The 27,288-nt window shown below is 44.1% G+C and overlaps 2 protein-coding genes and 1 pseudogene across 5 annotated transcripts in view; 2 read left to right on the forward strand and 1 right to left on the reverse strand.

Moving 5' to 3' along the window:
• Positions 1 to 396: 396 nt before the first annotated feature.
• Positions 397 to 1,341, forward strand: LOC147029044 (uncharacterized; annotated as a pseudogene).
• Positions 1,342 to 2,321: 980 nt separating this feature from the next.
• On the reverse strand, positions 2,322 to 6,805 carry LOC147029045 (uncharacterized). Of its 4 annotated transcripts, XM_085879947.1 has the most exons (4): positions 6,712 to 6,805; positions 4,383 to 4,484; positions 3,455 to 3,598; positions 2,322 to 3,295 (listed from the first exon to the last, which is right to left on the reverse strand). In XM_085879947.1, the coding sequence occupies exons 2-4, from the start codon at positions 4,383 to 4,385 to the stop codon at positions 2,642 to 2,644; spliced, it is 801 nt and encodes a 266-aa protein (XP_085736073.1). In that variant the 5' UTR covers positions 4,386 to 4,484; positions 6,712 to 6,805; the 3' UTR covers positions 2,322 to 2,641. The 4 variants fall into 4 exon arrangements, with proteins under 4 accessions (XP_085736073.1, XP_085736072.1, XP_085736071.1 ...); XM_085879946.1 differs by having other exon boundaries at positions 3,455 to 4,484; XM_085879945.1 differs by having other exon boundaries at positions 3,455 to 6,506; positions 6,712 to 6,794.
• A 56-nt stretch (positions 6,806 to 6,861) lies between these two features.
• CDC42 (cell division cycle 42) overlaps positions 6,862 to 27,288 on the forward strand; it is a 28,135-nt gene continuing 7,708 nt past the window's right edge. Inside the window, exons 1-3 of the mRNA XM_085879948.1 lie at positions 6,862 to 7,138; positions 26,365 to 26,508; positions 26,700 to 26,772. Coding sequence (XP_085736074.1) covers positions 26,404 to 26,508; positions 26,700 to 26,772 — 178 coding nt within the window. The 5' untranslated portion in view covers positions 6,862 to 7,138; positions 26,365 to 26,403. The remainder of the gene's footprint in view (positions 7,139 to 26,364; positions 26,509 to 26,699; positions 26,773 to 27,288) is intronic.

Here is a 27,288-nt window from a genome sequence, read left to right on the forward strand (position 1 = left end):
CCAGCTCATGGTGGAACTCCGTAACGCGGACCATGCATCCTTCACCAACTTCCTGCGTATGCCCCCAGCGATGTTCGGCGAGCTGCTAGCCAGAGTGGGTCCAAGGATAACCAAGTAGTACACCTTCTACAGGGATCCGCTTGAGCCTGGCATGAGGCTGGCACTGACTTTGCGTCACCTTGCCTCTGGAAACAAGTATGCCTCGATGAAGTTCGGATGGAGGGTCCCTCATAACACCCAGTCGCTAGTGGTCAGAAAAGTCTGTCAAGCCATTATTGACGAATACGTGGATGAGGTGCTGGTTTGCCCAAGCACTCCTGATGGTTGGCACGTCATAGCTGACAAGTTCTTCCAACGATGGAACTTTCCCCATACATGTGGGGCACTTGACGGGAAGCACGTGGCCTGACGCTGTCCTCCAAAGAGTGGGTCCCAATACTTCAACTACAAAGGATTCCACTCCATTGTTCTGATGGCGCTTGTGGATGCTGACTACAAATTCATTTGGGCAGATGTCGGCGGTACTGGATCAGCATCAGATGCGCAGATATTCAATGACTGTGAGCTGAAGGAATGCGCTGAAGACGGTACCCTTGGTTTCCCTGACCCTGAACCTCTTCCAAACGACAACCAGGACGTACCTTACTTCTTTATCGGTGACGATGCCTTTGCCTTATGACCAACCATGATGAAGCTATACAGCCTCCGGGGTCTGACTAATGAACAACGCATCTTAAACTACAGGCTCAGCCGAGGAAGGAGGGTAGTAGAAAATGCATTCGGCATCCTGGCTAACAGATCCCAGGTTCTGCTAAGTACCATGCAGCATCAGCCCTCCACTGTCAAGCTCATTGTCAAAGCATGCTTGATCCTGCACAACCTCATGAGGACCAGGTAATTCATGTTTACATAGCATATATTATACAGTATACAATGCAATTTAACTTTTAGCCTATGCTTATAAAAATTGTATGATTTACCTTAAATGTTATATGTATCATTATATTACTTTTTATTGTACAGCGCATTAGAATATATGTTTTTATTATAGGTGCGCTTTATAAGTAAATAAAATTCAAATTCCAGGTACCCAGGACTACAGAACCAGCAGCTTGACCGGGCAGAGAATGAGAACCGCGACCTTGTTCCAGGAGCATAGAGAGAGGGACATCACTTGGAGGATACACAGACAGCTACTGGCCACAACACTGCCTCCAAGGACGGAAAGAAACAGAGGAATCTCCTCAAGCACTGGGTTAACTCCCAAGCTGGCACAGTTCCGTGGCAAGATAGGATGATTTAGATATTTGTATTACTGCATTGTTCAGGCAATAAAGGACCTCAGAGGCAGTCACATTCCTTTTGAAATGAACATCGTTTCATTGATTTACAAAGGATGAAGACATAAGGGATAAGGCCATAATTTATTGGCTGCTCTTAGAGCATCCTTATTCTGGACATTTCCATCTGTCTGTCTGTCCACGAAACTTTGGTCAAGCCTCGGGACTAAACCACTCAACCGATTCCAATGAAATTTGGTAGGTAGGACCAATATTTCTGGGAATCGTGTGCTTTCGAATATGGGACCCCGGGCCCAAGCAACGGCATAGCAACGGCCCTTTAAAGTGGTCAAAAAATCGAAAAATCGAAGTTTGGAGTTCTGTGTGCAATCTGTCTCGCTCCCTTCATGCCAACTTGCAGCCCTAACAAAAAATATTTGGAGGAGGAGATAGGTTTTGGGCGAGTACATGTCGAACATTTCAGAAACTGTTAATTGCGAATATCTCTAAGAGAAAGAGTCTGATTTTGATGAAACTTGGGTGAAATGTGTACAATGTGGCTGGCATGTACACAAAAATGAATGGTTGCTATGCACACCTCCGTTGCTTATCAACAGCTAAAATACTTTATCGTACATCGTACACTAATTGTGGACTGTACAAAAAAATCAATACCTCCGAAACTGGACCTCCGAGGGACCTTTTTTTTATGTGCCCAAGGAGAATGTCTTACAGCTTCATATAAAAAAATAAAATCTTTAGCAAATAGATCAATGGAATTACCAGGGCTGCCATTTGTTAGAGTCTCTTTGGAAACATGCCTGAAATTTCACAAGGTGGGTTTCTGGGCGCAAACTAAGAGGGCTGTGATAATCATATTTATTGTGCTAAATTGATTGATAGCATGTACATGAATATCAGCTCGTCGCGTCGGCCAGCTTTCCATCCAGAGCGAGCGAGCAGCCATGTCGCCCAGCGGCTTGTTATTGTTAATTATTGTTTATGAATTAAATATTTAAAAAAATAATATCAACAACAATAAAGAGTTTGCTCAACTTTTATTCAGTGCTCTGAAAAATAATGGAACATGATAACACTGGTCAAACATATATACAAAATGGCACAGACATGGCCAAAACAATGTGTCTGCAAATCTTGAGAAGTACACAACTGTCACTGTCACTGTATCTAGTTGTTCTTCTCTGGTGGTGGAGGTGTCTTCAGCTCCCCAGATGGGGTGCTTGCAGCAATAGGATCGCTGGACAGGTTGAGCATTCCTGAGAGTCCAGAAATGTTAAGCATACTCTGACCGCTCGTGTCAAAGGCGTTTGGGCTCTTGTTCAGTACCTGGTCAGCCGAGCCTATAGCAGCAGATGCATACCGGAGCTTGGCTGCTGCGTAATCAGAGGAGGAGGAAGATGGAACCCATGTTGAGGGGGAGGAGGCATCATCCGCTGGCACTGTGGCTGCTGCTGTTGGTACTGTGGCTGCAGTGGCTGCTGCATGTATGGGTCCACATAGACAGTTGTCTGTGAGCCCCAGGCTGACGCAGCTGGTGCCTTGCGTCTCCACATGTGGCGAGGTGGCTGGTACGTAGCTGGTGCTATACTTGTTCGCACGGAAGCAGGAGCAGGGACGGTGTGGAGTATGGCAGGTTCTTCCTCATCACTCTCCTCATCTAACTGCTCACTGAGGATTGGGGTGAAGCATGACCTTGCCTTCCGGAACTTGCACTTAGACATTCTGAGCAGGCTGTCACGCATGTAGTTGGCGAAGGCTACGGTGGCTGTGATGGGCTGAGGCTGTCCGAGAACTTTAAGGAGCTCCCCAGACTCGTGCACCCTCTTCTGGAATGACTGCAGCAACTGGTCATCGTCCTGAACATGCTTCCCCTTGCCCAGTGAGGATGAATAGGGGACAGGGGAGGGCGTGCTGTCGTCACCAACCATGAGCTCTGCACAGGCAGCCTCGGCAGCCTCGAGGTCCCCGCTGTGTGCTGTAATGGTTTCCTTTACCTGCAATTATGACAATTGATTAGTAAATTACAAGGCAAAAATAAGAGGCAAATTCAATGATTTGTAGTAATCAATTATTAATTTGCTTAGAGATCTGTCGTACAGTAAAACTAATATAAATAAATATTAGTATTGATATTAATATGTGTTTATACTTACACTATTGACGGGCTCAGCACGATGGCGGACCACAGTCTTGAGGTAGCCGAAGTTTGCATTCACCCAATGCTCGCACATGAGCTCCTTCTCTTGGACATCAAGACAAAACTGTGTCTTCTTGGCCCTCTTCTTCGCAAGGGTTGGCTGAGAGGAGGTGGAGGCCACGCACGCAGCTATCGATGTCACCGACGATGCCCGAGAGGCGTTGGAACCAGCATCCTCTCCGTCAGAGGGTGAGCGTGATGGGGAGGGTTTTGGTGATGATGGATCCTCCTTGCGTCCGCGTCCACGGCCACAGCGAGGAGACTTCTTGGCAGCATTCTTCGAAGTTTTCTTCGGCATGACGATGATGTTGACACTTCGATGTCTTGCTTGGTTATGATTAAAATCATCGAGCGGCAGCGTTCATTTTAAATACTGTAATCGAGCGGCAGCGATTTAAATCGTTGAGCGGCAGCCTATGGATAGCCTATGCCACGTGATCGTCGGCGATACGCTGCCGCACGCTATGCATACGTTCGACTATCGTTGGGCATACGTCATGAACACCAACAACACGCTAAGCATTCGTTGGTACAAGTTATCTATAAGTTATCAAAACGTTCTGTGTACGTTACTAATACGTTATGCATTTGCCAAACTCGTTATGAATACACCAAAAACTTTAAAAAAAAAACATCAATAGTTCAGCGTAGAAAAACATAAAAAAAAAAAGCCGAAGAAAACTTCGAAGAATGCTGCAAAGAAGTCTCCTGGCCGTGGCCGTGAACGCAAGGAGGATCCATCATCACCCACACCCTCTCGCCATCACACTCACCTACTACTGCTGACATGGACCTACTACTACTACTACTAATGATACGCTCACCTACTACTACTACTACTACTACTACTACTACTGATAATACTGACATGGAAATGTACTCACCATGGAGTCTGAAACACTGACGGGTTCCTCCTGTGAAGCCCATTTTTATATACCAATTCCCCTAAACGCTGCCAATACGCCATTATACATGGTAGCTGGAGCCTGTAAGTTAGAAACACGTTCAGTAAGTTCTGTGGTTGTCCGGAAGACGTCAATCAAATACGTTTACATCTGTCAATGTGCGTTGGAGATACGTTACACATAGGTTCAAAGCACGTTACTCATAGGTTAGAAATAAGTTTCGGGTACGCTAAACATTACCTTGACATATCTCGACTTATGAGTAACTTACAAGTAATGTGTGTCGACGTGTGTCAACGATCGCATAACATGCCTACAACTTATAGCCAGCGTATGCAGAACGTGTGAGTCATACACTGGCATATGTCGAAAAATTTTGAGCATGCTTAAAATTTGTCGACGTGCTCGGCATACTACGACGTGTGCCAGCATGCTTCAGCGTGCTCTTAACGTATACAAAACTTACCCAAAACGTATTCAACGTGTGCCAGCGTATTCGGCAAATTTTTCATACATCGGCATATGCTGGCTAAAACGTCAAGGTGTGACAGGGCATGACGGTGATGTTGACACTTCAATGTCTAGTGCAGTTATGATTTGAATCGTCGAGCGGCAGCCTTTTAATAGGCTACGCCACGTGATCGTCGGCGATACGCTGCTGCGCTATGCATACGTTAGACTATCGTTAGGCAGACGTTGTGAACACCGACAACATGCAAAGCATTCGTTGGCATAAGTTATCTATGAGTTATCGAAACGTCCTGTGTACGTTACTAATACGTTATGCATACGTCCAACTCGTTATGAACACGCCAAAAACTTGAAAAAAAAAACATCAATAGTTCAGCGTACGTCAGCGTTTTACATACATTTTGATTTTAGCCATACGCTGGCTAAAACGTCAAGGTGTGACAGCCCCTTTACATCGGGGCCAAGCAGTACGATCTGTGCAGAGTCGGGTCGATGTGTTGCATGCCTTTCGTCATTCGGTGCATTCTACTTCGCAGGAAACATCTGCATTCCGCATGTATGGCCGACAGTTGCGGTGGTGGCTGGATTTGCTCTGACCTTGCGTACCGGCAGTTGTTCCGGCGACCGATGTTCGTTCATTCATGGGGGACCAGCCAGTTTTCGTGCAAGACTATGTGCACCGACAATAATGGGTACCGGCAGCTGTGATCAGAGTTTTTGGACTGGCGAACTACCTTGTTCGTACTTCGGCCGGTGTTACCTGGAAACGTCATGTGAATCAACTGTTGGCTCGTGGGTCTGATTTATTCATGTGCTGCGATTTCATTCTGCCGTCCGATATGTCCTCATCGATCGAGGTGCCCATGACCACGCTCCAACTACCCGTCCCTCTATCTGTGGATCCTGATGTTCAGGGCAGGGATAGTAGTGTGGATGTTTCTCCGGTATCGGTTGCACCTGGTTTGGTGTCTGGTGCGGAGCAGTCACCCGTTTCCAACGTCCCACCAGTCACCGGTCATGTCTGCAGCTCAATCACGTTTTGTATTCCACCGACTGATAGACCCGATCCGGATCCGGATCTTCACCAGCATGTCCATAAAATTTCGTCCGAATCCGGAGATAACTTTTTGAGATATCCCACTCACAGACAGACAGACAGACAGACAAGCCGGTAGGCGGCGATGGGTCGCCGAGCATGGAAACTACAAGATATAGAGCAAAATGGACGTCATATAGCGGATAGGGAATCACGTTATGATTATGCATATCAAATCTCATCCAGTTCCATCCACTGATAACTACTCGGTATCCATTAGAATGAAAAGTACCGAAAATGCGGTTTGAAATCGGAAATCCCCAAAGTTCGAGGGGGTGCTGTGGGTGAACAAAGATCTAAATCGAAAATCCGGCTTGATCGTTTGTGCACAATGTATTCCAGACGATTATTGTGAATTTTCATGACCATCCGACCATAACCCTAGGAGTAGCAGCATTTGGCACGAAGACACCTCCAGCTCTCGCATCGTATCGATTTTTGCACTAATTGACCTTTGACCCCTGACCGGAGCGAAATCGGTCAATATGTCCTGAGGTAAAGTTGTAATACTCATTGAGTACCATGAACCTGCAAACCTGCATGAAAAAAAAAAACAATATCATCTCAACCCTCGATTACAATCTCACTGTACTGCAAAAACATGAGGCACACACTGGATTTTACCCCTCATCGTGGATATAGAGAAGAAAAAGACTAAGAGAAGAGGAAGCACGTCAGTGACACAGGATGGGAGAGAGAGAGAGAAGGGGGGGGGGGTACGGAGATTTACCACGTGCGTACATAATATGTAGCCAGAATCTCAAGTCGACACCGGATTCAGATTAATTTGATGATCAAAACGCAACACAACTCAGGCCGAAATAAATTAATGAAGTATTTTTACGTCATCACGTCATCACGGGCGTGCTGACGACTTGACGCTCGCCCCTGATAGTTTTCTTTGGAAACCCCACGCGTTTTTGCCAACGCCCTCTGTTGCGGCCTCGGACTATTTTCGTGTGAGGCGGCATTTTGCTTGTCCCGTGTCTTTCTCCCCGGTGTGTTCGTTTCGCCACTTCTAATCGGTTTCGTTTGTGTGTGGAAATCTTCACTCGGCGCTGGACGACGTTTCCGCGTGCTGTGCTCGCCGACCGTGCTTTGGTGATCTCCGTGCTCCCTTTTCTGGCCCTTTCTCCTGGCCCCGGCTGCCGTGTTGCCGACGCCCCAGGTTTGTTAGTCTTGAGTTCGTGGAACGTTTTTTGTTTTTTTTTAATGAACATTTACCTTTCGAACACGTTTTTATTATCATTTTCCTTCAATGTTCAACAAGGCCCTGACTTCCGTTTCTCCGCTTGTTCCGCTGGCCGAATGCTCCAGATAACGAAGGCCTTTGGTTTTTGAGGGGAGTGAGTTTAGTTTTTGGATGATTTGACGTTCATGGTTTGAACTCTGTGGTTATTGTGATCTGTGTACACATACCACGCACACAGTACGAAATTGGTTTATTCTCCTCGGGGAAGGCACTTTTTTTTTTTTTTTTTTGGTAACAACCTTCGATTGGTGAATTAACTAGGTTGGTAAAGATGGGTGGAGTGCAAGTTCATCGGAGGTATTCTACTTTGTTACAACATCAATTGTACAGTATTAATTTAATGAATTATTATTATTATTATTATTATTATTATTATTATTATTGTGTTGTTTTTAAGGTTTATATTTTAATTCAAATGTTTGATTTATTTTTTTTTCCAGTATTTAATACTCGGAACGTTTGTTTTGTCATCGAAATGAAGTCGAACCATCCCGTTTCCTGGGAGATGACGTCCATTGTTTGTTTGTTTTGTGTGATTGTTGCTGCTTTTGTACCTGTGAATCATTTGGCGGTGACCATTGTTTGGTTTGCTCCATACAGTGTGATTCTCATTTCGTTTGGGGGGGTTGGGGTGGTTTCGTCGATGCCCCTTCCCTTGGTGTACAGCCTTTTGGCTGCTACTCTGGTACTCATTTCACCGACCTCGGAAGAGTGACAGGCTGAGTTAACCCCCTGGCCAATGGTGCGGGGGGCTTTAACTCAGGACACGAGGATCCCAAGCCACCACCTTCACCGCCAAGCCAAAAGCAGCTTGAGAAAAAAAAATGACAATTGGCTTTTTTCCTTATTTTTGAAAACGAAAGATCAAGACTCAAAGTAGTGAATGTTCGGGGCAGTGTGGGCATAGTTTGATGCAACAAATGAACGAAGAGGAAGAGTGGAAGGAAGGATACATAAACAGGGTTCGGTGAAGTTGATGGGGTGAGAAAATATTGAGGATGAGGATGGGGGATGACGTGCGGTGGGGGTATTCCACTTCCTTCAAGTCCTGCACAGACTGATGATGCTCCATATCGGTGGGATACGAAATGTAATTACCCCTCAGCCTGGTGGAGGCATATGCTGTACCGAGTGCCATTTAGTTTCTTTTTATGCACCTTGACCCTTGTACTTCAATTGCTCGTGCAATAGGTCTTTGAATTAGCAGGGTGTCCCCCGTGTTGGCATTAGTTGGCGGACGTGAAGGATCTCGTGGAGTATAGGTGAGTTATCTCCAGCACCCTGAACAAATTAGAAATCCCAGTCACTTTTAGTCTAACTTCAAGATTGGCAATGGTTTAGTGAGGACTTAATGAAGATCGTTGAATTGGATAAATAACCTTCCTTGGCTGATCTCCCCAACTCCCCCCCCCCCCAAACAATGTGGAATGTGGGAATAAATGGAGCAATGTAGTGGTAGTAGTATTAGTAGTTGCACTGTTTTGTATTATGTGCTTCAGCGTTCTCTCTGTGTCTCTGTTTTTGGTTCGCGGGCGCCAGCAGTGACCACTATTTTCGTTGTGTCTGTCTGTTTGTGACTCTCTCCAGAGCATTGCTCCGTGACGTTTGATGCGATCTTGATGAAACTTGGACACAAGCTAGATATCATGGTCTGGTTGTGTCTTTTTGTATGAGGGGCATCCCGCGCCCCTTGTGGGCAAAGCCACGGCCACTTGAACTTTTTATTTATTTTTATTTTTTTCTCAAAATTTAATTTCCTAGAAGCTGTGCGTGATGTCCATAAGTACAACATATAAAAAAAATCCGATTTGATTTGGTCAATTTTGACGGAAGAGATAGGTTTTTACGGTAGGGCTTCCTCAAAAGCTTCCACTAACTCAATTGTACCTATCGTGGCATTGTTCAATAATGCCCGTGAACCATCGTCGCCTCCCGGCTCGTTAAAAAACTGAAAACTGTAGGCTTTTTATTATTGTTCTATTTTGATGCCTTCTTCCTGTATCTGTCATCTCTTTCCATCTCCGTTTCACTACCCTTGTTTTTCCAGTCTTGCTCTACTGTAACTGGTTGCTTCCCTCGAGTAAGATTTATTTTATTAACCTTGTATGTTTCAGATTTGTATTCACCGAGTTTTCTGATCAATGTTAGGACCAACACCATTGATAACCTTTTACAAGTCCACATTTGTAACCATTAGATGTCTAAAAATGTCACTTTCAACAAATTGAGATGGAAGTGGTTTTGTGTTGGTCACGTGCTGCTTCTTGTTGTGTTACCTCTGCCACCGAAGGTGAAGGAGGGTTGTTTTCACGCCTCTGTCTTTGTTTGAGTACAGGATATCTCAAAAAGTTGTTGTTAGATCCGGATGACATTTTGTGGACAGGTTGGGTGTGTGACAAGGACGAACTGATTAGATTTTGGTGAAAATCCAGATCCGGATCCCAGAATTTTTAAGTGATTCTTCACCATTGAGAGAAAGGACTCAAAAAACGATATATAGCACAATATCTCGAGTTATTGGGCCAGATATGTTGTTCTGGCGGAGGTATGCACCCCACCGAGTGCCATTCTAGTTGATTATGGGTCCACATTGGTTGATCTCTCTCACATTGCTCTTCTCATTCCACAAACTTTTTATTACTCATATGAATCCATTGTTGGTTATCTAAGTAGTTGCAAAACAGCGATTATTTTTTTTTCTTCTTTTTGATCAATGCTGATGGCGTTGGCCAAATGTCTTTTTTTGTGTTCTGCATTTCTCATTGTGTACAGTTGTCTTCTCCGGTTTGTGGTTGCTTTTGCAACAAGTGGCAATTTTGACCGACATGGCAGTAATCTATGTTCAATTTCCTCCCTTCCTGGGTGAGTTGCCTTTTGCACAAGGAACCTGCACAGTGTGCAGTACAGTTATTGCAAAGCCCAATGTGCTGGAAGGAAGGAAGATTTCCTGTTGCATGCACTTTAACTTTGTTCTTTGCATTTTGGCTTCCAAATCGTTCTTTGAGGGACGGGGGGGGGGGGGTGTTCTGCTTGGGGTTGGAGCATATTTCTCAAAAGCAACACGCAATCATTTGCAGTGCCTATAGAAAGTAGCAAAGTAACATGAAAAGTTCAAATTTACAGTGCCTGTAGAAATTACACCGCCTTTCAAATTTTTCACCTTTTGTTGCCTTGTAGCCTGGAATTAAATTTCATTAAATCAGACTTTTCTACCTTATTATTTGCACTTTGTAACCTGCAAATTCTACAAATTTCAGAAAATTGATTATTAATGCAAAACTACAACCCCCCCCCCCCCCCGAGTTAATTCTTGGTGGAAGCACCTTTGACAGCAATTGTATCTGAGTCTATTGTGATAGGTCTCCAATAACTTTGCACACCTTGATTGGGCAATATTTTCTCGATCTTCTGATCAAGCTGAGTTAAGTTACATAGGGAGTGTTGATGGACAGCTATCTTGAAGTCATGCCACAGATTGTCGATTGGATTTAGGTTGGGGGGTCTGACTGGGCCTCTCGAGGGCATTTATTTTTTTGTTCATTCGCCACTCCAGTGTAGCTTTGGGTCGTCATGCTGAAAGGTGAACTTCCATTCCAATTTCAGCTTTCTTGCAGAGGGCAGCACAATTTCCTCCATTATTTTTCTGTATTTTGCTCCATCCATTTTCCCTTCTACCCTGACAAGCGCTACAGTCCCTGCTGGTGAGAAACTTCTCCATAACATCATGATGCCACCACCATGAAATAATCAGAATCACTACAGTTTAACACAGGTGGAGGCCATTTAACTTGATGTGATGGTGTACATTTGATATTATAAGGGGGGTGGACACTTACCACCTAAGATATTGTCATGTCCAGGGGGTTTAACCCCAACTTGGACGGATGGCCAAACTTCTCCCTTTTGAGGCCTACAGCCGAGACTCTCGGAGATTAATGCGCGCACAGGAAAACAGTTGAGTGCTGCACCTCCAGAACGGCACAAATACACTGACACGAGCAAATTAAATTGACTAAATAATAATTTAATAACAATATTCAAATATGTACAATGACAATTCAAATTATAATAATGAAAGAAAAACGTGAGGTAACCTCAATCTAAATCTAATTGAGGCACCTCCACACAGACTTGAATACAGACAAGAGGAAAATGAACCAAATAAAAATCCTTCCTTTGTCCCGGCACTTAGCTTGGTCCAGATGGTCTTTATGGAACGTGGACTCGAGGCACTTCGTAGATGCGCCCATCAAAATGGCGCCAAGCCATCTACTCACCATGGGAAGAAGGTACGTAGGGCAATTTGTGAGCGGTAATTAACACCAAGGCTCAGAGACCCGTGCAGCATCATTTCACAAGCGAATATGCTGACCGTTCCTCTTGCACCCGGTCAGGTTACAACGATGGCCAACACGACGAGACCATTCCTGAGGCACGCTTTCCTTCCCTCAGAATCGAACACACTTGCCAGCTCAATCGAATCGTCAATGGCCAACGGCCTGCTCAGCACCCGAGCCAAATTCACACCATGAATGCGAGAATCGTACAGCCTTCGTTGTGCCGAGGGCAAAAGTGAAATCCTCTGTGACCTATGACGTCCTCCCTCGTCCTATTTGATCTCCTGCCTCTCACGTCCCCCTCCTCTTCATGCGTCTCACGTCACGTCCATCAATCCTCCGCCTCTGGGGCATGGCCTGCTCGCATGAAACCCGGGAAGGTGGGGCATCTGCCCCCTTGGCACAGTTTGCTTGTCGTGTTTTTGGTTTTAACAACATTGGGAAAAGTCATGGGGGCAATCGCATGCTGGGGAGGTTATCTTTGATCCCTACCAAATTAACACGGCACCCCCCCCCCCCCCGTGTGGTGACAAGTAACACTTAAGCTCACAGTCTCCCTACTTAATTACATCGCAATGTCTCCTACACGTCCACGGACCAAACAACTCTACACAATCCTATCTCTTATGAAATCCCTTCATCGATTTCCACAAACATAATATTCTACTTTTGTGTTTTTAATTTTTTTCGACAATTTGTTTTTCATTTGGAAGTTTTGGGTTACGATTTATGAAAAGTCTGATTTAATGCTGTTTAATCCCAGGCTATAAGGCAACAAAAGATGAAGATTTTGAAAGTGGGTGTAGACTTCCGATCGTCACTGTCCATCCTTTCGATCCCAATGTTATCTTGATTACCTTCGCAAACTTTGTTGCGAAGGTTATGTTTTGATCGCTGTGTATTTATTTATTTATTTATTTGTGAATATTTGTGTTTGTTATTCGCATAACTCCAAAAGTATTGAACTGAATCGCAGCAAATTTGGTGGGATGATTGGTTATTATCCGAGGACCATTTGATTAGATTTTGGGAGCGATCACGTCAAAGGTCAAGGTCATGAAAAGGTCAAAATAGTCTTTTTTACCATAGCGCGGTCAATTTTTAATCCAATTTGCATGCAACTAATGCCAAAATGTTCAGAATTCAATGCCCCATCTTGTGATACGTGACATGACACAATGACTTAATAACCCTTATTAGCGGTTGGGAGTCAAAGGTCGGGGGGGGGGGTCACGACATTGCAAAATGTGTGGTTTTAGTCATAACACGGTCAATTCTTATCCGATTTGCATGAAACCAACACCAAAATGTTGACTGTTCTGTTCCCCACACTCTAATACCAATTACAAAATTAAGAGTACAAAGGTCGAGGTCATGAAAAGGTCAAAATCGTCATTTTGCCATAGTGCGGTCGTTTTTTTTTTTTCGTTTTTTTTTTTTTATCCAATTTGCATGCAACCAATGCCAAAATGTTGTGAATTCAATGCCCAATCTTGTGATATACGATATGACACAGGATAATGTTTTTAAGTCATCATATACGATAATGTTTTTAAGCCATCATAACACATGAGATGGCAGATGTGGTATGGGATTAAATACCCTCACAATCAACGGTTTCTGGGGGGGGGGGGCAAAATGTAGTGTTGGCGAAAGTATGTGCTCTACTGAGTGCCCGTTCTCGTTTGTACATGTTTCTGTACATGTAAAGTAAAACTTTGATTTAACAGACTAAAGGGGGGAGGAGTTGTCCATTAATGGCGAAAATCCGTTAAATTGGATTTTATTTAATTTATTTATTTATTTTGAACGGTTATGAATGCCCCACCATGCATAACTGATATTACAAAACATGTATGTAGTAAATACACTCAAATAAGAAGTGAGCAGAAGAAAACAAGCATGAAATAGAAAATAAATATGTATATACAGTACTTGACTGAACTAAACATTTGTGCCATGATTGTTTACAGGCCTGAGTGTTCTCCAGCAGTGAACAATTTTTTAAAAAGCACAATGCTGGATGTTTTTAGATCCTCGTGGAGGATCTCTAAGTCTTACTCGTGTTGTTGTTCTTGTGGACTTTTTTGTTTCACAGCCTACAGTTTTCATCGAAACTTCCTGAAACTTGGTGTATATATGTAAAAATACCCTGCACAGACAGAAACCATCTCCGATTTTGAAAATTCCTCCTCGAGAAAAAGTTATGACGTCAAAATATTTCCGCTAATGGAAATCGCCTAAAAAAAATTATCTCCGAAACTAGGCAAGCTTTTTGAATTTTGTTTGCTGTAATCAAACAGGGCATTAGCAGAGATGAATTACCACACATATGATACATCACTATGACATTTCAATTTTTATGACGTAATTCCTATTTTTGACATTTTTTTGTTTCACAACCCAGAGTTTTCATCGGATCTTCGTGAAACTTGCCATGTATATATGCAGAAAGCCCACGCGCAGGCAGTAACCATCTCCGATTTTGGAAATTCTTCCTTGAAAAAAAGTTGACATCGCCGCTAATGGAAATCGCCTATACCATTATCTCCGAAACTAGGCAAGCTGTTTGAATTTTGTTTGCGGGAATCAAGCCAGGCATTAGCACAGATAATTTATCACAAACCTGATACATCACAATGACCTCGTATTCGTTTTTATGACGTCATTAAGAGGACGAGGATCTTGGCTCATTCGAGCTTGTTTTTTTGTTTGTTTCCCCCCTCAGCATTCTCAGGAAAAATCCTCAGCATTGTGGACTTGGGATAAAATCAGCCCTTCCTCCTTTTTCAAATTGTCAAAGGTTCTACCTCCTCTGTGGCCACTCTTAAAGAATCACCGCAATCTTCTTATTTAGGATGCCATGCCTTGCGGAAACTCCAAAACCACCCATCACTCACCTGGATATTTATCTTCCCATGTGCTTAGCGAGCGTGTTAGCAGCTGAACGAAGCTCCACACCGCACATTTACAACTGTGAACATGCATACCAATTTTACACCACTGCCTCTTTGAGGTATTTGTCTTGTGCTACTTTCATGTGCTTCCCAGCACCTCTTGTCAAAACTTTTTTAGAACTACACACACTAAACTTTAACAAAAATTGTGAAAGCTTGTCCTTTTACGAATATCAGACACGTTTTGCTTCTTCACACCCATACTCATCACACACGCAGGTAAGTGGTACACCAGTCTAACTTCGCAATTAGCTACAATTTCTGCGCCACTCAGATTCGTGCACGCCTTCTCATTGCACCACTGTCTGTAGAAGCCATGGTAAATCGCTCATACAACTGCATCTATACTAATATGTGTGCGTGCGTGCCGTGTCCTGTCCTCCAAAACGATAAAACCGAGCAGCCTGAAACTTTGCATGCAAACTAAGAAAGCTCCAAGGAAGTGCAAGAGTGAAAATTGGGTGTTTGGGTTAATTAAAACACCCCTTTTGAAGATAATTAACAGACTTGTTTAATTATATCCTTCATCAGGCGATCCTTGGCCACCTCGCTGTCTGGGGTCTTTAGGCATTTCCTGCGTAACCTCACTGGGGTCTGAAGCCGCCATGTATTTGGCCTGCTCAACCATCCTTTGTTTGGAACAGGCTGCAACAATTTCTTAATGATAGTGTTTTTTGTTGTTTATCTTCCACTTTCCTCACTCATCTTATCGAATCGCTGGACACATTGATTACAATGCTTGTAACCACCCGGAGACGTCGGCGTTCGTTTTATTTCAATTCCACATGTGATCGCCACGAGTATATCTCAAACGAAGAAGAATTACAAAGTTTAAGCTCCAGAATCCAACTTGCAAGCAGTTCTAACTCCTAGAAAAGTGTTCATTTGTCTAATTCGGACATATTTGACATTTTGGGGTCTCCAGGAGGTGTATGTTGAATAGGATGGTTCGGTGATTGCCAATTTTGTGCCAAGGGAGCTGTTTTTGGTGACTGTTTTGTTGGAGTGCTTGCTTGGATGCTTAAGCCACTTGGCAAGCTCTCTCCAAGCTGATTGGTTGTTCATTTCAGGAAAAAGTACACGTGCTTTCAATCTCACATCGATTAGAGGTATGTTTCTGCCTTTGTTGGGTCCTGCGGTGCTGTGCGGTGGGTGCCACGGGAGATGTCTCATCCACTAAAAATGTGCGCAATTTTATTTTTACGGGACATCGCTTTGTATAACAATTTTGTGTGATCTCCTTTTGCAATCCACCTCTCACTTTGACATCGATACATATTAAAAAAAAAGAAGGGCACCTGGTAGAGTGCAAAGCTCTGCACCGTCATGCCTGATACATGAGAATGTATCTTGCCCAATACAGTTTTTGAGATATCATGCCTATCTCTTGATTGGCCCTATCTCTCAATGGTGAAGAATCGTGTGTATATATATATATATATATATATATATATATATATATATATATATATATATATATATATATATATATATATATATATATATATATATATATATATATATATATATATATATATATTCTCCTGGTCGGATCTGGAGCTTCACCAAAATCGAATCGGTTCATCCTTGTCGCACACCGAACCTGTCCACCAAATTCCATCCGGATCCGTCCACAACCTTTTGAGATATCCTTCAGACAGATGTGAAAACATAACCACTTTCACCTTTGGTGGTGGAGGTAACAATAAGGTCTATCCGACCAGGTGTTTGCCATGATCGAACTGTAAAGGCAGAGAGCACAGATTGACATTTTTTGTACTGTGGCTTGATGCATTTTTGAATTGAATTTCGCTAATTATCCACTTTATATCTAATCGTGTCTCAAACAACACAGTTTCAAGGCCTGTGTGCGTGCGTGCGTGATGGCGCCTGTCGTTGCACAAGTTAAGATTGTAAAAGATATAATGGGATAAGTCTGCCCTGTCTGCTTTTGTAAATTTCTTGCCTTTTGTTGCACCCCACATTCCTTGCTGTCCCTGCTGTACATGATGATAAACCCCATTTACTGTACCACATACCTTTCCTTGCTAATTGTAAATAAATGCTTTGTGTAGAATTTTTTTCCAGTTCGTTTTCGTCTTTTCCTTCATTGGTCCAGAATGGTCCGTATCCTAGCCAAGCCGGGATGTTATCCCCAATGATCTGGTTTCTCGCCAGTACGTCCTTGGCAGTTGCGCTCGGCTTCATCTGATTCGGTTTGAACAAGGCGAACTGAGGGCATGTCCCCCAATAATTAGATCACGTGACCATTAGGTAACCGATATCCAGTTGACGAAGGACCCTAAGTTTCGTGGTTGTTATTGGCGTCCACGGTCGATTCGCGACCTGCTGTGTAACGGAGTTATCTTTGGGTGACGGCCCGCGATTCCGGAGAGTGGTGGGAACCGAGGTGGCTTCCCCCCACGCCCCCCCCCTCGTGGTCTTTTCGCCCCGACCCTGGGTCCGCAACAATATATATATTTTTTATTATTATTATTATTATTTATTTATTTTTATTTATTGCAGGCTGGGGTCCGGTGGCAAGGACAACCACTAGGTTGGGGAAGTTGCATCATCTCCCACCAGACTCCCGGAATTGTAGGCCGTCGCTCACGGATAATTCCATGACTCGGCGGGTCGCTGATCCGACCGTGGACGCCAATACCTCAACCGCGAAGCGTAGGATCTTCCTGTCTCGAACCAAGTTAATTAATGAACCACGTTGTTTCAACTACTGGGGAGCCACGCCCTCGGTACGCCTTGCCCGAACCGGATCACTCTACCAACTACGGTAGAGTACCAACTCTGCCAACTACCTTTCCGGATCGGATACAGCCGAGCGGAACTACCAAGGACGTACCGGCGAGAATGAATAATCTATTTACACGAAGCGAGGATAATTTATTTCCACTAAGCTAGGAAATTCATGTGGTACAGGAACGCGTTTATTAGTGTGTTGTGCAGGGGACAGAAGGGAGATGTAGTGCGACAATTTTACAGCAACTTGCAAAAGAGGACACACAGCAGACTTGTCACGAGAATAATACAGGCAAGATTTACAATGATCAAATAACTTGTACAATGCAACTTGTAAGACAGGCGCCACACACTTATACGCACACTCGGACAAAATAAACCCAGTTTAATGGCAAAGGACTTTTGCAGGGAGGGAGGGAGCTGAGGTCGCCGTTCTTTTGGTACCTGAATGTTCTGAGAGAAGGGACGCTCCGTGGTGCGGCACCCAAAAAGGCCGTGCAGTTCGGCCCACAGCCGCACGTGTGGAGACTGTGTTTGCGAAGGAGCCCGGGTGGAGAGCGCGGAGTCCAAGGTAGAACGGGGCAGCAGACAGGACCCAACGAGAGACCCAGTCAAGGTCAGGTGTACTCGGACCAGCACAACAGACGGACCACCGAGGTGAGACTTGGGCAGTCCCTCCGTAATCACGACCTTCCTTCAACCAACAACCAAGGGACCAACTCAACCAACGACCTTTCTTCTTTCTTTGCAACCAGCCAACGAACCCACTGAACTCTCTCACTCTACAACGAACCCACCGAACTCCCAAAGTCTACCCTGAGGATGGTGTCGTAATTTATAGATCCCCGTGGGCGGGGAGGGGCCTTGGCGAAGCTGACGTCACCGTCCGCCCTGATTGAACAGGGCCTTCATGGAGTCCGCCCTTTCTGGGCGGGATTCCGGCCAGGCCAGGAAAGCCCGCCCACTCCACGCGTGTTTGAGGAAGGTGGTTGGTGGTACAGCCAAGATTGAGTTGGAACGTTTGGGGAAGCCGTAAAGGAACTGCGGGCGTGAAGATTCTGGCTTGAGAAACGATCCTCTGGAGACGCAGATGGACAATGGTGCGCTGTGGCCAGCGAACCGAGGGCTGCAATTGCTATGGTACTGTGGATCGTTATGGAGGAGATATAATGATTTATTAATCTAACTAAAAATAAAACATCGCAACGCACCCCCTTTTGCTTTCCCACTACACACAAGGAGGGGTTCTATCTGCACATATACTTAATGGCATAACTAACTTCGAGACAACTGCATGTTTGTATGCATACGGTTCCTAGAACCGTAACAATATATAATGTAGAAATGCCTTGATAAACTGAAGAAAGTTTTTTTTTTTTTTTTTTTTTTTGTCTGTGTCAGTAAGCTATCTCAAAGTTGTAGACAGGTTCGGTGTGTGTCACGGAAAAATTGATAAAATTTGGTGAAGATATGGATTTGGATACTATAATTTTTAAGCGATTCTTAATCATTGAGTGATGGGGCTAAAAACGATATATAGCACACTGCCTCAAAGTTGTGGACGAGTTGTGACAAAACTCGGTTTTGAGTTGGGTAGGTGACGAATAAGCCAATTTATAATAATTTGTTGTTAAAGTCCAGATACAGATCATGCCTTTCAATGGGAAAGAAAATCTTGGATGCTGCCAAGATTTTCCCACACTCTCTTCAATCTCACTCTTTCCTTCAGGTCTTCAAAACAGTTGTTCACCACCATTTCTTGTCCTCCCTCATCCAAAACCATGATCTTTTCTACCCCTGTTAATCCACCCCATACCCAACTCCAAAGTCCCTGTGGTGTCCATCTTGTTTACCCCATGTACCCTGCCTCATCCCTTTCCCTTCCACAGATCTCCTAATGTCTCTGCTCCTTACTGTTTCGTGCTTCCCTCTCTCGCCCTTCTTGTATCCTGCTCCCTTTATTATACATTCTGTGGTAGCTCTTATACGAGCCTCGACAATGTACACTTCCGGTTAAAAGTTTTAGAACACCCCCATTTTTCCAGTTTTTACAAACATTTAAGCAGTTTTATGTTTCAATGTACTCTGAAATTAAAGCATTGAACAAATAGACAATTGCAGATGAAAAAAGAAATCATGGAATAGTTTTGTTGAACAAAATTTTATCTAAATTTTTGACAAAGTAACCACCTTTTGTAGATATAACAGCCGAACATACTCATGGCATTCTTTTGACAATGGAAATGAAAAATTGTTCGGAAAGTTCTTCCCAACACTGTTGCAAAAGTTCCTACAAATGTGTTGCACTTGTAGGTTTCTTTGCTTTCACCCTTTTGTCCAGTTCGTCCCAAACCAGCTCGATGGGGTTTCAGTCTGGAGACTGTGCTGACCATTCCATGATTTGAAACCTTCTGTCTTGTTCTTTTCTTCTAACGTACTGTAGTTCTGACACAGCCTGGAGGTATGTTCTGGGTTGTTATCTTGCTGTGGGATGAATCCCTGACCAAGTAGGCGTAGACCAGAGGGTATTGCATGGCCTGCAAAATGCTGTGGTTGCCCTTTTGGTTCAGGGTGCAAGTCGCTGACTCTGGATGCAGCAAAAGAGCCCCAGTCCTCCTCCATGTTTGACAGTTTGTGTCACACACTGAGGAACCATCCTTTCGCCTACTCGACGGTGTACAAAAACCCTGCGTGATAAACCGAAGATTTAAAATTGATTCAGCGGTCCAAAAGACCTTCCAGTTTTCAGTGGTCCACTGTCGGTGCTTCATGGCCCAGGCAAGCCTCTTTTTCTTATTTTGCCATCTTCGCAATGACTTTCTTACTGCCACTCAACCTGTCAAACCTGCAGCTTGAAGTCTTCTCTTCACAGTTGAAACTGAGACTTCCTTACTTTGACCAGTATTAAGCTGTGCTTGAAGCTGTTGTCCTGTGAGCTGCCTATCACACAAGCTGTTGACTCTCAGAAACTTGTTTTCTGATTGTGTTGTGGCTTTGGGTCTGCCAGACCTCTTCCTGTCAGTTTCCTCCAGTTTCCAAGTGCCTTTTGATGGTGTCGGAAACTGTACTCACTGACCCCTTGGCTTCTTTCGAATTTCTCAAAAGGAAAGACTGACACTTTTAAGGTTTTTAAATTCTGTCTTCCTTTGTTAATTGTCTTTTTCTCACCATTATGATAGCAATATACATACTAATTCCTTCAGTGCAATATTGTACAAATAATGCTTCAGACAGTGTAGCCACACAGTCTGTTCCAACTCTACTTTTATACAGACAGAGGGTTTGTAACTAATCAACAAAAGTTGGGACACCTGTAGGAATTGTTTTCATCAACTTTCAAGGCTTAATTTACTTCCATTGCTGCAGAACAGCTACAGTTGCTAACCCATTACTTCCCCGAAAAGGGCCTTTTTTACAACTCTGAAATTTACATTTTTTCCAGTTTTTGGTAACCTAAACTTTGTTTTTAATCTCTGGTAGTTTACTGCTTAGCTTTGTACCATTTCAGGTTATTCACTGGACTTTAACTGCTTAAATTTCAGTAAAAACTGGAAAAATGGGGGTGTTCTAAAACTTTTGACCGATAGTGTATGCAAAAAAAAAAAAAACACCGCTCAACTCGTGTATTATCAGAATGAGGATCTGTTACTCTGAGTTATTTCCATGGTCTCTGTGTATGCTCCGACTGAGGTGAGTGATTTCACTGCGACATTCTTTGCCGTGCTCGAGTCTGGTTGATTGGTTCCCCAGGCGAGAGTTCGAGTGAGTAAGTGCATCGACTGGCACAGATAGACATGGTTATGAGACATGTTGATCCACATGTCTGGAACCAGGAACCAGAATAGCACCAAGTTCCTCGACTTTGCAATATGTCGTGCACTTCGATGGATGGTTCATGGTTTCAGTGCCACATCGCTGGACTTGGTATTCCAATGCTGGTGTGGGAAAGGAGATTGACCATATTCTCATTGGTGGTTGCTGGAGGTTGCTCCAGAACTCCAGGGTCTACTTTAACATGCCCAATGAACACAAATAAAACCAAGAAAAACATGCTCCATTGGAGTACCTCCTGTGCAGCTGGAATATTTTTTTATTATTCAAGTGATTTGGTACCTATGCAGGAAGGTGGGTGAAACAACCTGAGAGAGTTGTTGAGAAAGTATATGGGAGGGTTTGTAGGGCCAGGCATGATTATCAGGCCTGAGGAGTCGTGGATTCATTAGACCGTGGGGTTTAGCGCTGTTGGTACTGATGCATGAGGGCGAAAGTTCTTTGTGTTTCCAGTCTTGCTCTTCTGATGTGAGACTTGGACTCTGACCAAGGATATGAGACAAATCCTTCACTCCTTTGGTACAGGAGTGCTCAATTCCTCAATACTGATCGCAGGCTTTTTGGAGCAACTCTGAAGCTGGCTCAAATCCAAGACTATGGTGTCATCCCAGCTTAGGCTGGATGTTGGCAAGATGAAAGGGAAGCTCATGCGTTTGTGAACAAGTTGAGTGTGGGTCCAGGGGATCTGTGTGTTTCATGGGATCCTGAAGAGTTGCAGAGTGCCTTCAAGAATTCTATCCTTGATGTCATTAGGTGTCTTCAAGCCCAACATCAGGCAAAGAGGAACTTTCTCTCCCAATGGACACTGGATACCATTGACCAGAGTTGTCGGGCCAAGCTTGATTGCAGAACTGAGCTATTCAGGGAGCTGTGGAGTAAAACTCTACATTCACTGAGGGTGGACAAGGTGGCCTGTGTGTGAGGAATCTGAAAGGGAAGAGCATCACCTTGGTCAGTGATTGTCGTCCTGCTTTAGAAGGAATCCGTGCATTGCGTTCCTCTAAGCAGAGTAATCTGGAGTGAAGGTCTGCTGGGCAGGTTATTTTGAGCAGCTTTACCATGTTGACCCACAAGTTTCGTTGGAAGTCAGGGATGTTACTATCCCTTTTGCCGACCATCCAATCGACTGAACAGTCTTCGTTTGTGGAAACGCATGTTGCCAAGAACCAGTTGAAAGGGGAAAAGCTAATGGGATTTGTGGCATTCATGCTAACCTTCTCAAGGCTTGTATAAATGCTGCACTCGGGTTGTTGCATGCAGTTCTGTATTCTGTTTTGAGCACAGGCATCATTCCAACTGACTAGAAGAGGGGCCTCGTCTCTCTCTGGAAAGGGAAGGGTGGTCACCAGGACTGCAAAAACTACCGAGGGGGGACTCTGCTCTCAGAGCCGGGCAAGGTTTTTGCTCGAATAATTTTTGATGGAGTTTGCCATCTGCTTTCAGAGCATGAGCATCTAGAGCAGTCCGACTTTACACCAAAGAGGTCAACGATTGATCGTAATCTTGCTCTTCCAGTCCTCATAAAACGCAGGTAAGAGTTTCAGCAGGGGCTGATTGCAACCTATGTTGATTTCCACAAAGCATTCTCCTTTGTCAATTGGGATGCCCTCCTGGAGGGTTCAGTCTTCATGGGGTGTCATCAAAACTGATCAATCTGATTTCTGAACTATACTCTGGTACCAAGTGCTTTGAGGTGTGGCGGTTTCATCTGACATGTTTCCAGTTTTTACTGGAGTTTGTCGGGGGTGTGTACTGGCCCTACACTTTTCAGTGCTTGTGTGGACTGGATTTTGGAGAGATTTAGCTGTGAGGCATTGTTTAGGAGTGTCAAGCTCTCTGTCCTTTATTTCACAAGTGATCCAGTCATTTTTGTCGACTGGTTATCTCTATCGGGGCCCTCGGCACTGAATGAGGAGTCTGAGCCGCTGGAATTGCGGGTTTCCTGGGTCATAAGATCCAGGCTTTCATTGAAATATTAGGTGCTGCTATCTTGTCCTTTCCAATCTCTGGGGAGGATGTTGATCACAGAGCTTCACTTGCCAGTCTCTGTATGTTGAGTCGGAGGCTGATAGACATCTGGACCAGGCCTGGGGAGTCATGGATTCATTGGACCATGGGGTGTGGTGCTGTCAGTACCTATGCACGATGGCGAAAGTCGGAATTTTTGAAGTGTGTGGTGTTTCCAGTCTTGCTCTACAGATGTGAGTTGGAGTGTGACGTGGCTCATTTACCTGACACTGATCCTGCTCACCAGATTCTCTCAGCGAGGGAGACTCATGAGTGGAGGAGGCCAATGGGCCGACCACGTGCCTCGTGGTTGCAGCAGGTTGATCAGCATCTTTAGGAGATGGGGATAGGTCAGGCATCTTTAGGAGATGGGGATAGGTCAGGCATCTGCTTGTGGCGACGGCCAGACGGAGGCCCCTGGAGTATCGGCGGAAAGTGGATGTAGCGCAGTGTTGCTTTGGTGCATGTTTTGGAGGGGAGGGGGTGGGGATTTTTGTTCTGTTCATGGACCAAGTTGTGAAGTGTTCTGTTCTCAGTTCTAACCCTGGACATCTCCCAGCTGGAGTTCGTTCATTATAATATTCCCAGGGATTGTTTTTAGCTCACCTGTAAAGTCGTTCCAGGGAGCTTATGTGATGGTGTGTTGTCCGTCCGTCCGTCCATCCACAAATACTTGCAACTTCTTCTCAGAAACTACACATGAAATTTGAACACAACCTCCATCACCCGTGTTGGCTGAGTTTTTTTTTTTAAAGGTCTGAATGGGTCTACAGTAGGAGTTTGGGGGGGGCCGGTGGGAGTGGGTTACCTCCCCAAAGACGTATTTGCTTTCTTCTCAAACGATACACTCAATTCCGATGAAACTTCACAACAACCTTCATCACCCATGACCTCCAAGTTTGTTCATGACATTAAAGAAAAAAAAAATTGGGGTCTTGGTTGGTGTATGGGGAGAGTGGGGTTCCATCCACCCATCCATCCATTGGGACCATACTCTGTGCAGTGTTGCTGCTGCCGAAGCAGTCTCCTTGGCTATTGGGCACAACCCTGGACACGTCGCCACTCCGACAGTATACCAGCAACCTGGCACTCATTTTGCCGACCTCAGAACCTTGGATGACAGGCAACGTCAACCCCATCTCGTATTAATTCAACAGCTAAGTGGGATTTGAACTCAGGATCCCAAGCTCACCACCCAAACCATTAAGCCAACACCAGGTATAGAGTGGGGTTTCCCCCAAAATATGCATTTACCTCCTCAGAAACTACACGCAATTCTGATGAAACTTGAGCACCATCTTCACCACCCGTGATGTACCAAAGTTTGTTCATGACATTAAAATAATTGGGGTCTCAGGGGTTCTGGGGGGGTTGCCCCCCAAAACATGTATTTGCTTTCTTTTCTGAAACCACACACACAATTTCAATGAAACTTGACCACGACCTTTATCACCCGTTGATGTACCAAGGTTTTTTTTCATGGCATTTAAAAAAAAAAAAAATCCATAGGAATTTACTTTCTTCTCCATTGTATATTTTGTGGGTCATCCAAGCCTCCCAGTGGTTGCCTGATTATCTTATCCAACCACTACCACGTGAGTGTCCAGGGTTACTACCCCGATGTTTAATATCTCTGTGAGGTTCTTTGTCATCAATCTTGTAGGGCCAGCTGTCACTGGTACAACTTTGGCATTCTTCAGTTTCCAGTATTTTCTTGCTTCCTTCTTGAGGTCTTGGTATTTGGTCTTTTTCTTGATTTCTGCATTGTTTCATCCAAAATCACTGGTATTAACATCTCATTCAGCAATGCCTTCTGTTTTTTTTTGTTTTGTTTGTTTGTTTTTGTACTCAAGTATATATGGTCGCAACGCTTTGTTTTCGATGTTCACCTTGGATGAGATCATTAGTGTGTTCGTGAGCGGTAGGTACTTCCATGTTTTCAGTGATTACTTTTGGTTCATGTTCCCACAAATTTTCTGGAACTGGGACATCAAAGTTTTTGCAGATGACATTTATAAACTCTGTTGTGTCGTTGTGTGAACAGCTGTTCAGACATGAGATTGTTTTTGTGTGTGTGTGTGTTCGGTCATTAAGCACAACATATTCTCTTGACAAACCCCACCTCCACCCCTCACCTTTCTCTCTTCTTATTTTTATTTATTTATTTTTTCATTATTTCTCATCTTCTCTCTTAATACCCCCTGTCAGCGAAATGACAGATTGTATTTGCTAGTTCTGAATATACCAGTATACTGAAAGAAATGGAGATGGAAAAAAAACAGTAAATCACTAACAAATCGAAGAAAGGCATTTACGATCTTTAAATCCCATACATGGTTTTAAAAGCTTTGGATCATGGCGAAACATGGAACGGGAACAGTGAAACGTATGACGTCAAGACGTACCAGGAAGCGAGTGCAGTATGTGTTAACTTTTAACACTCTGTTTCCGAGCACCCGAACAAGCAATCGCTTTTTTATTTGTCCTCTTGGCTGGGTTTTAAAGCAACTGCCAATTGGTTATTAGTTCTATGAATCTGATGTGCTTTGGAAATCCTGTGCCGAGTCGGTGGTCTGTGATGACGGGTATGATCATCCTGGTACAGCGTTCCGTGATAGTCAGACCCGTATGGCGATAGCGATGGATCTCGATGCTTGACCTGTGCCATTACCAACACTGATCTTGCTTTAAAGCAAAATCACTTTCAATACAAGTTAAAGTTGGAAGTAAAATAACCGTTCTCATCATGGAGGTGGGGGAAAGTCCCGTGTGGGAATACTTTGAAAGAAGACCGCGTGTCAATGATGTGCACGCCATTTATGAATACGTAATGGACAATCGGACCATTGCGTATTTTTGGAACCTGCGTAAAAAAAACAATTTAAAATATCAATTTACCGGTATATCGATATCAATGGAGCCGACTGCCAAGGAAGGAAGCAGCACATACCATTTTTTAAATCCTTGGTGTGACTCAGCTGGGGTTTGAACCACTGACCTTCCAGCCTCGGAACGGATACTCCAACCGCTACGCCACCGAGTTTTGAGCTGTCGACGTAGTTTTCGGCATCAGGTTGAACCTGCACGTGATTGTTGTTTCTCTGGTTGTACGTAACCTTTTAATATCGGCTCAAAGTGACAATTTGCTTTGTGTGTTTAATTTCCAATGCAGGTTATGCCCCCAGTGCCCAAATGTGCTGGTATCAATGCATGGAGCCTTTAACCAGAATTGATGTTTGCATTCATTTTTCAGAAGCAGCGTGCAGGAAACCGGCTTGCCCCTCAGCGAGTCATGCAGACGATAAAGTGTGTTGTGGTTGGTGATGGAGCTGTCGGTAAAACCTGCCTCCTAATCTCGTACACAACCAACAAATTCCCTTCGGAATATGTTCCCACGGTTTGTTCACTCTTCCACTACCAATGCCAAACCTGGCTTTACGTTTTTATGCATTTGTCGGTGTCTATTTATTTTGCTTGTTTTTAGCCCTTATTGGATAAAAAGATTTTTGATGCCGTTTTCATTCTTGGAAGTGAGTTTGATGAGTAGTATGAAGTCATTGATAATTTGTTTCCCCTCCTCCATCAAAGGTGTTTGATAACTATGCAGTGACTGTGATGATCGGAGGAGAACCGTACACGCTGGGTCTGTTTGATACGGCTGGTAAGTGAGTGATGTGGCAATCATTTCTCTGGCTTGATGGATTTTCCGCTCTGTCAGTCTGCTTACACTGAAGTGATGGCCCAGCCACTCGTGATTTTTTTCACTCCAGCAACGGTCTCTGCTTGTGCCGAGGGAATTTCTGGCACTACGAGGCAGGTTCCTGTTGTGACCATAGAAACGTGACGGTCGTAACAGATTCGCTGGCATTGTATTTGCGTAGTTCCTTCATTTATGTATCCCCCCCCCTTCACTTCTTCACTTCTGATGGAAAATCTGTGATTGTTCATTGTTGCTTTGGAAAGTGTTGTGTGCTCAACTTACAAAGCTATGCATGTTTTGTATTTGGAATAAATAATTGAGATTTAGTGCTGATCCACATGAGGATATCTTTCCTTTTCAACAGCATTGGATTTTCCTCATCTGGAGTGATGTAATTTGATTTTGAATGTTTAGAAAGCTCTTACTTCTTCATTCAGTGAAACTGTTCATCAGAATCCTTGGGGTGGTGTCAGTGTT

This window comes from Eptatretus burgeri, chromosome 4 (genome assembly GCF_056783735.1).
Source record: "Eptatretus burgeri isolate ZD-2024b chromosome 4, Ebu_testis_v1, whole genome shotgun sequence".
Lineage (NCBI taxonomy): Eukaryota > Metazoa > Chordata > Myxini > Myxiniformes > Myxinidae > Eptatretus > Eptatretus burgeri.

Coding starts and splice junctions, on each gene's coding strand:
- LOC147029045 (XM_085879946.1), bottom strand. CDS start 3,796: ATGCCGAAGAAAACTTCGAAGAATGCTGCCAAGAAGTCTCCTCGCTGT. Junction 3,296..3,454: donor GTGCTGAGCCCGTCAATAGT/GTAAGTATAAAC, acceptor TCATAATTGCAG/GTAAAGGAAACCATTACAGC.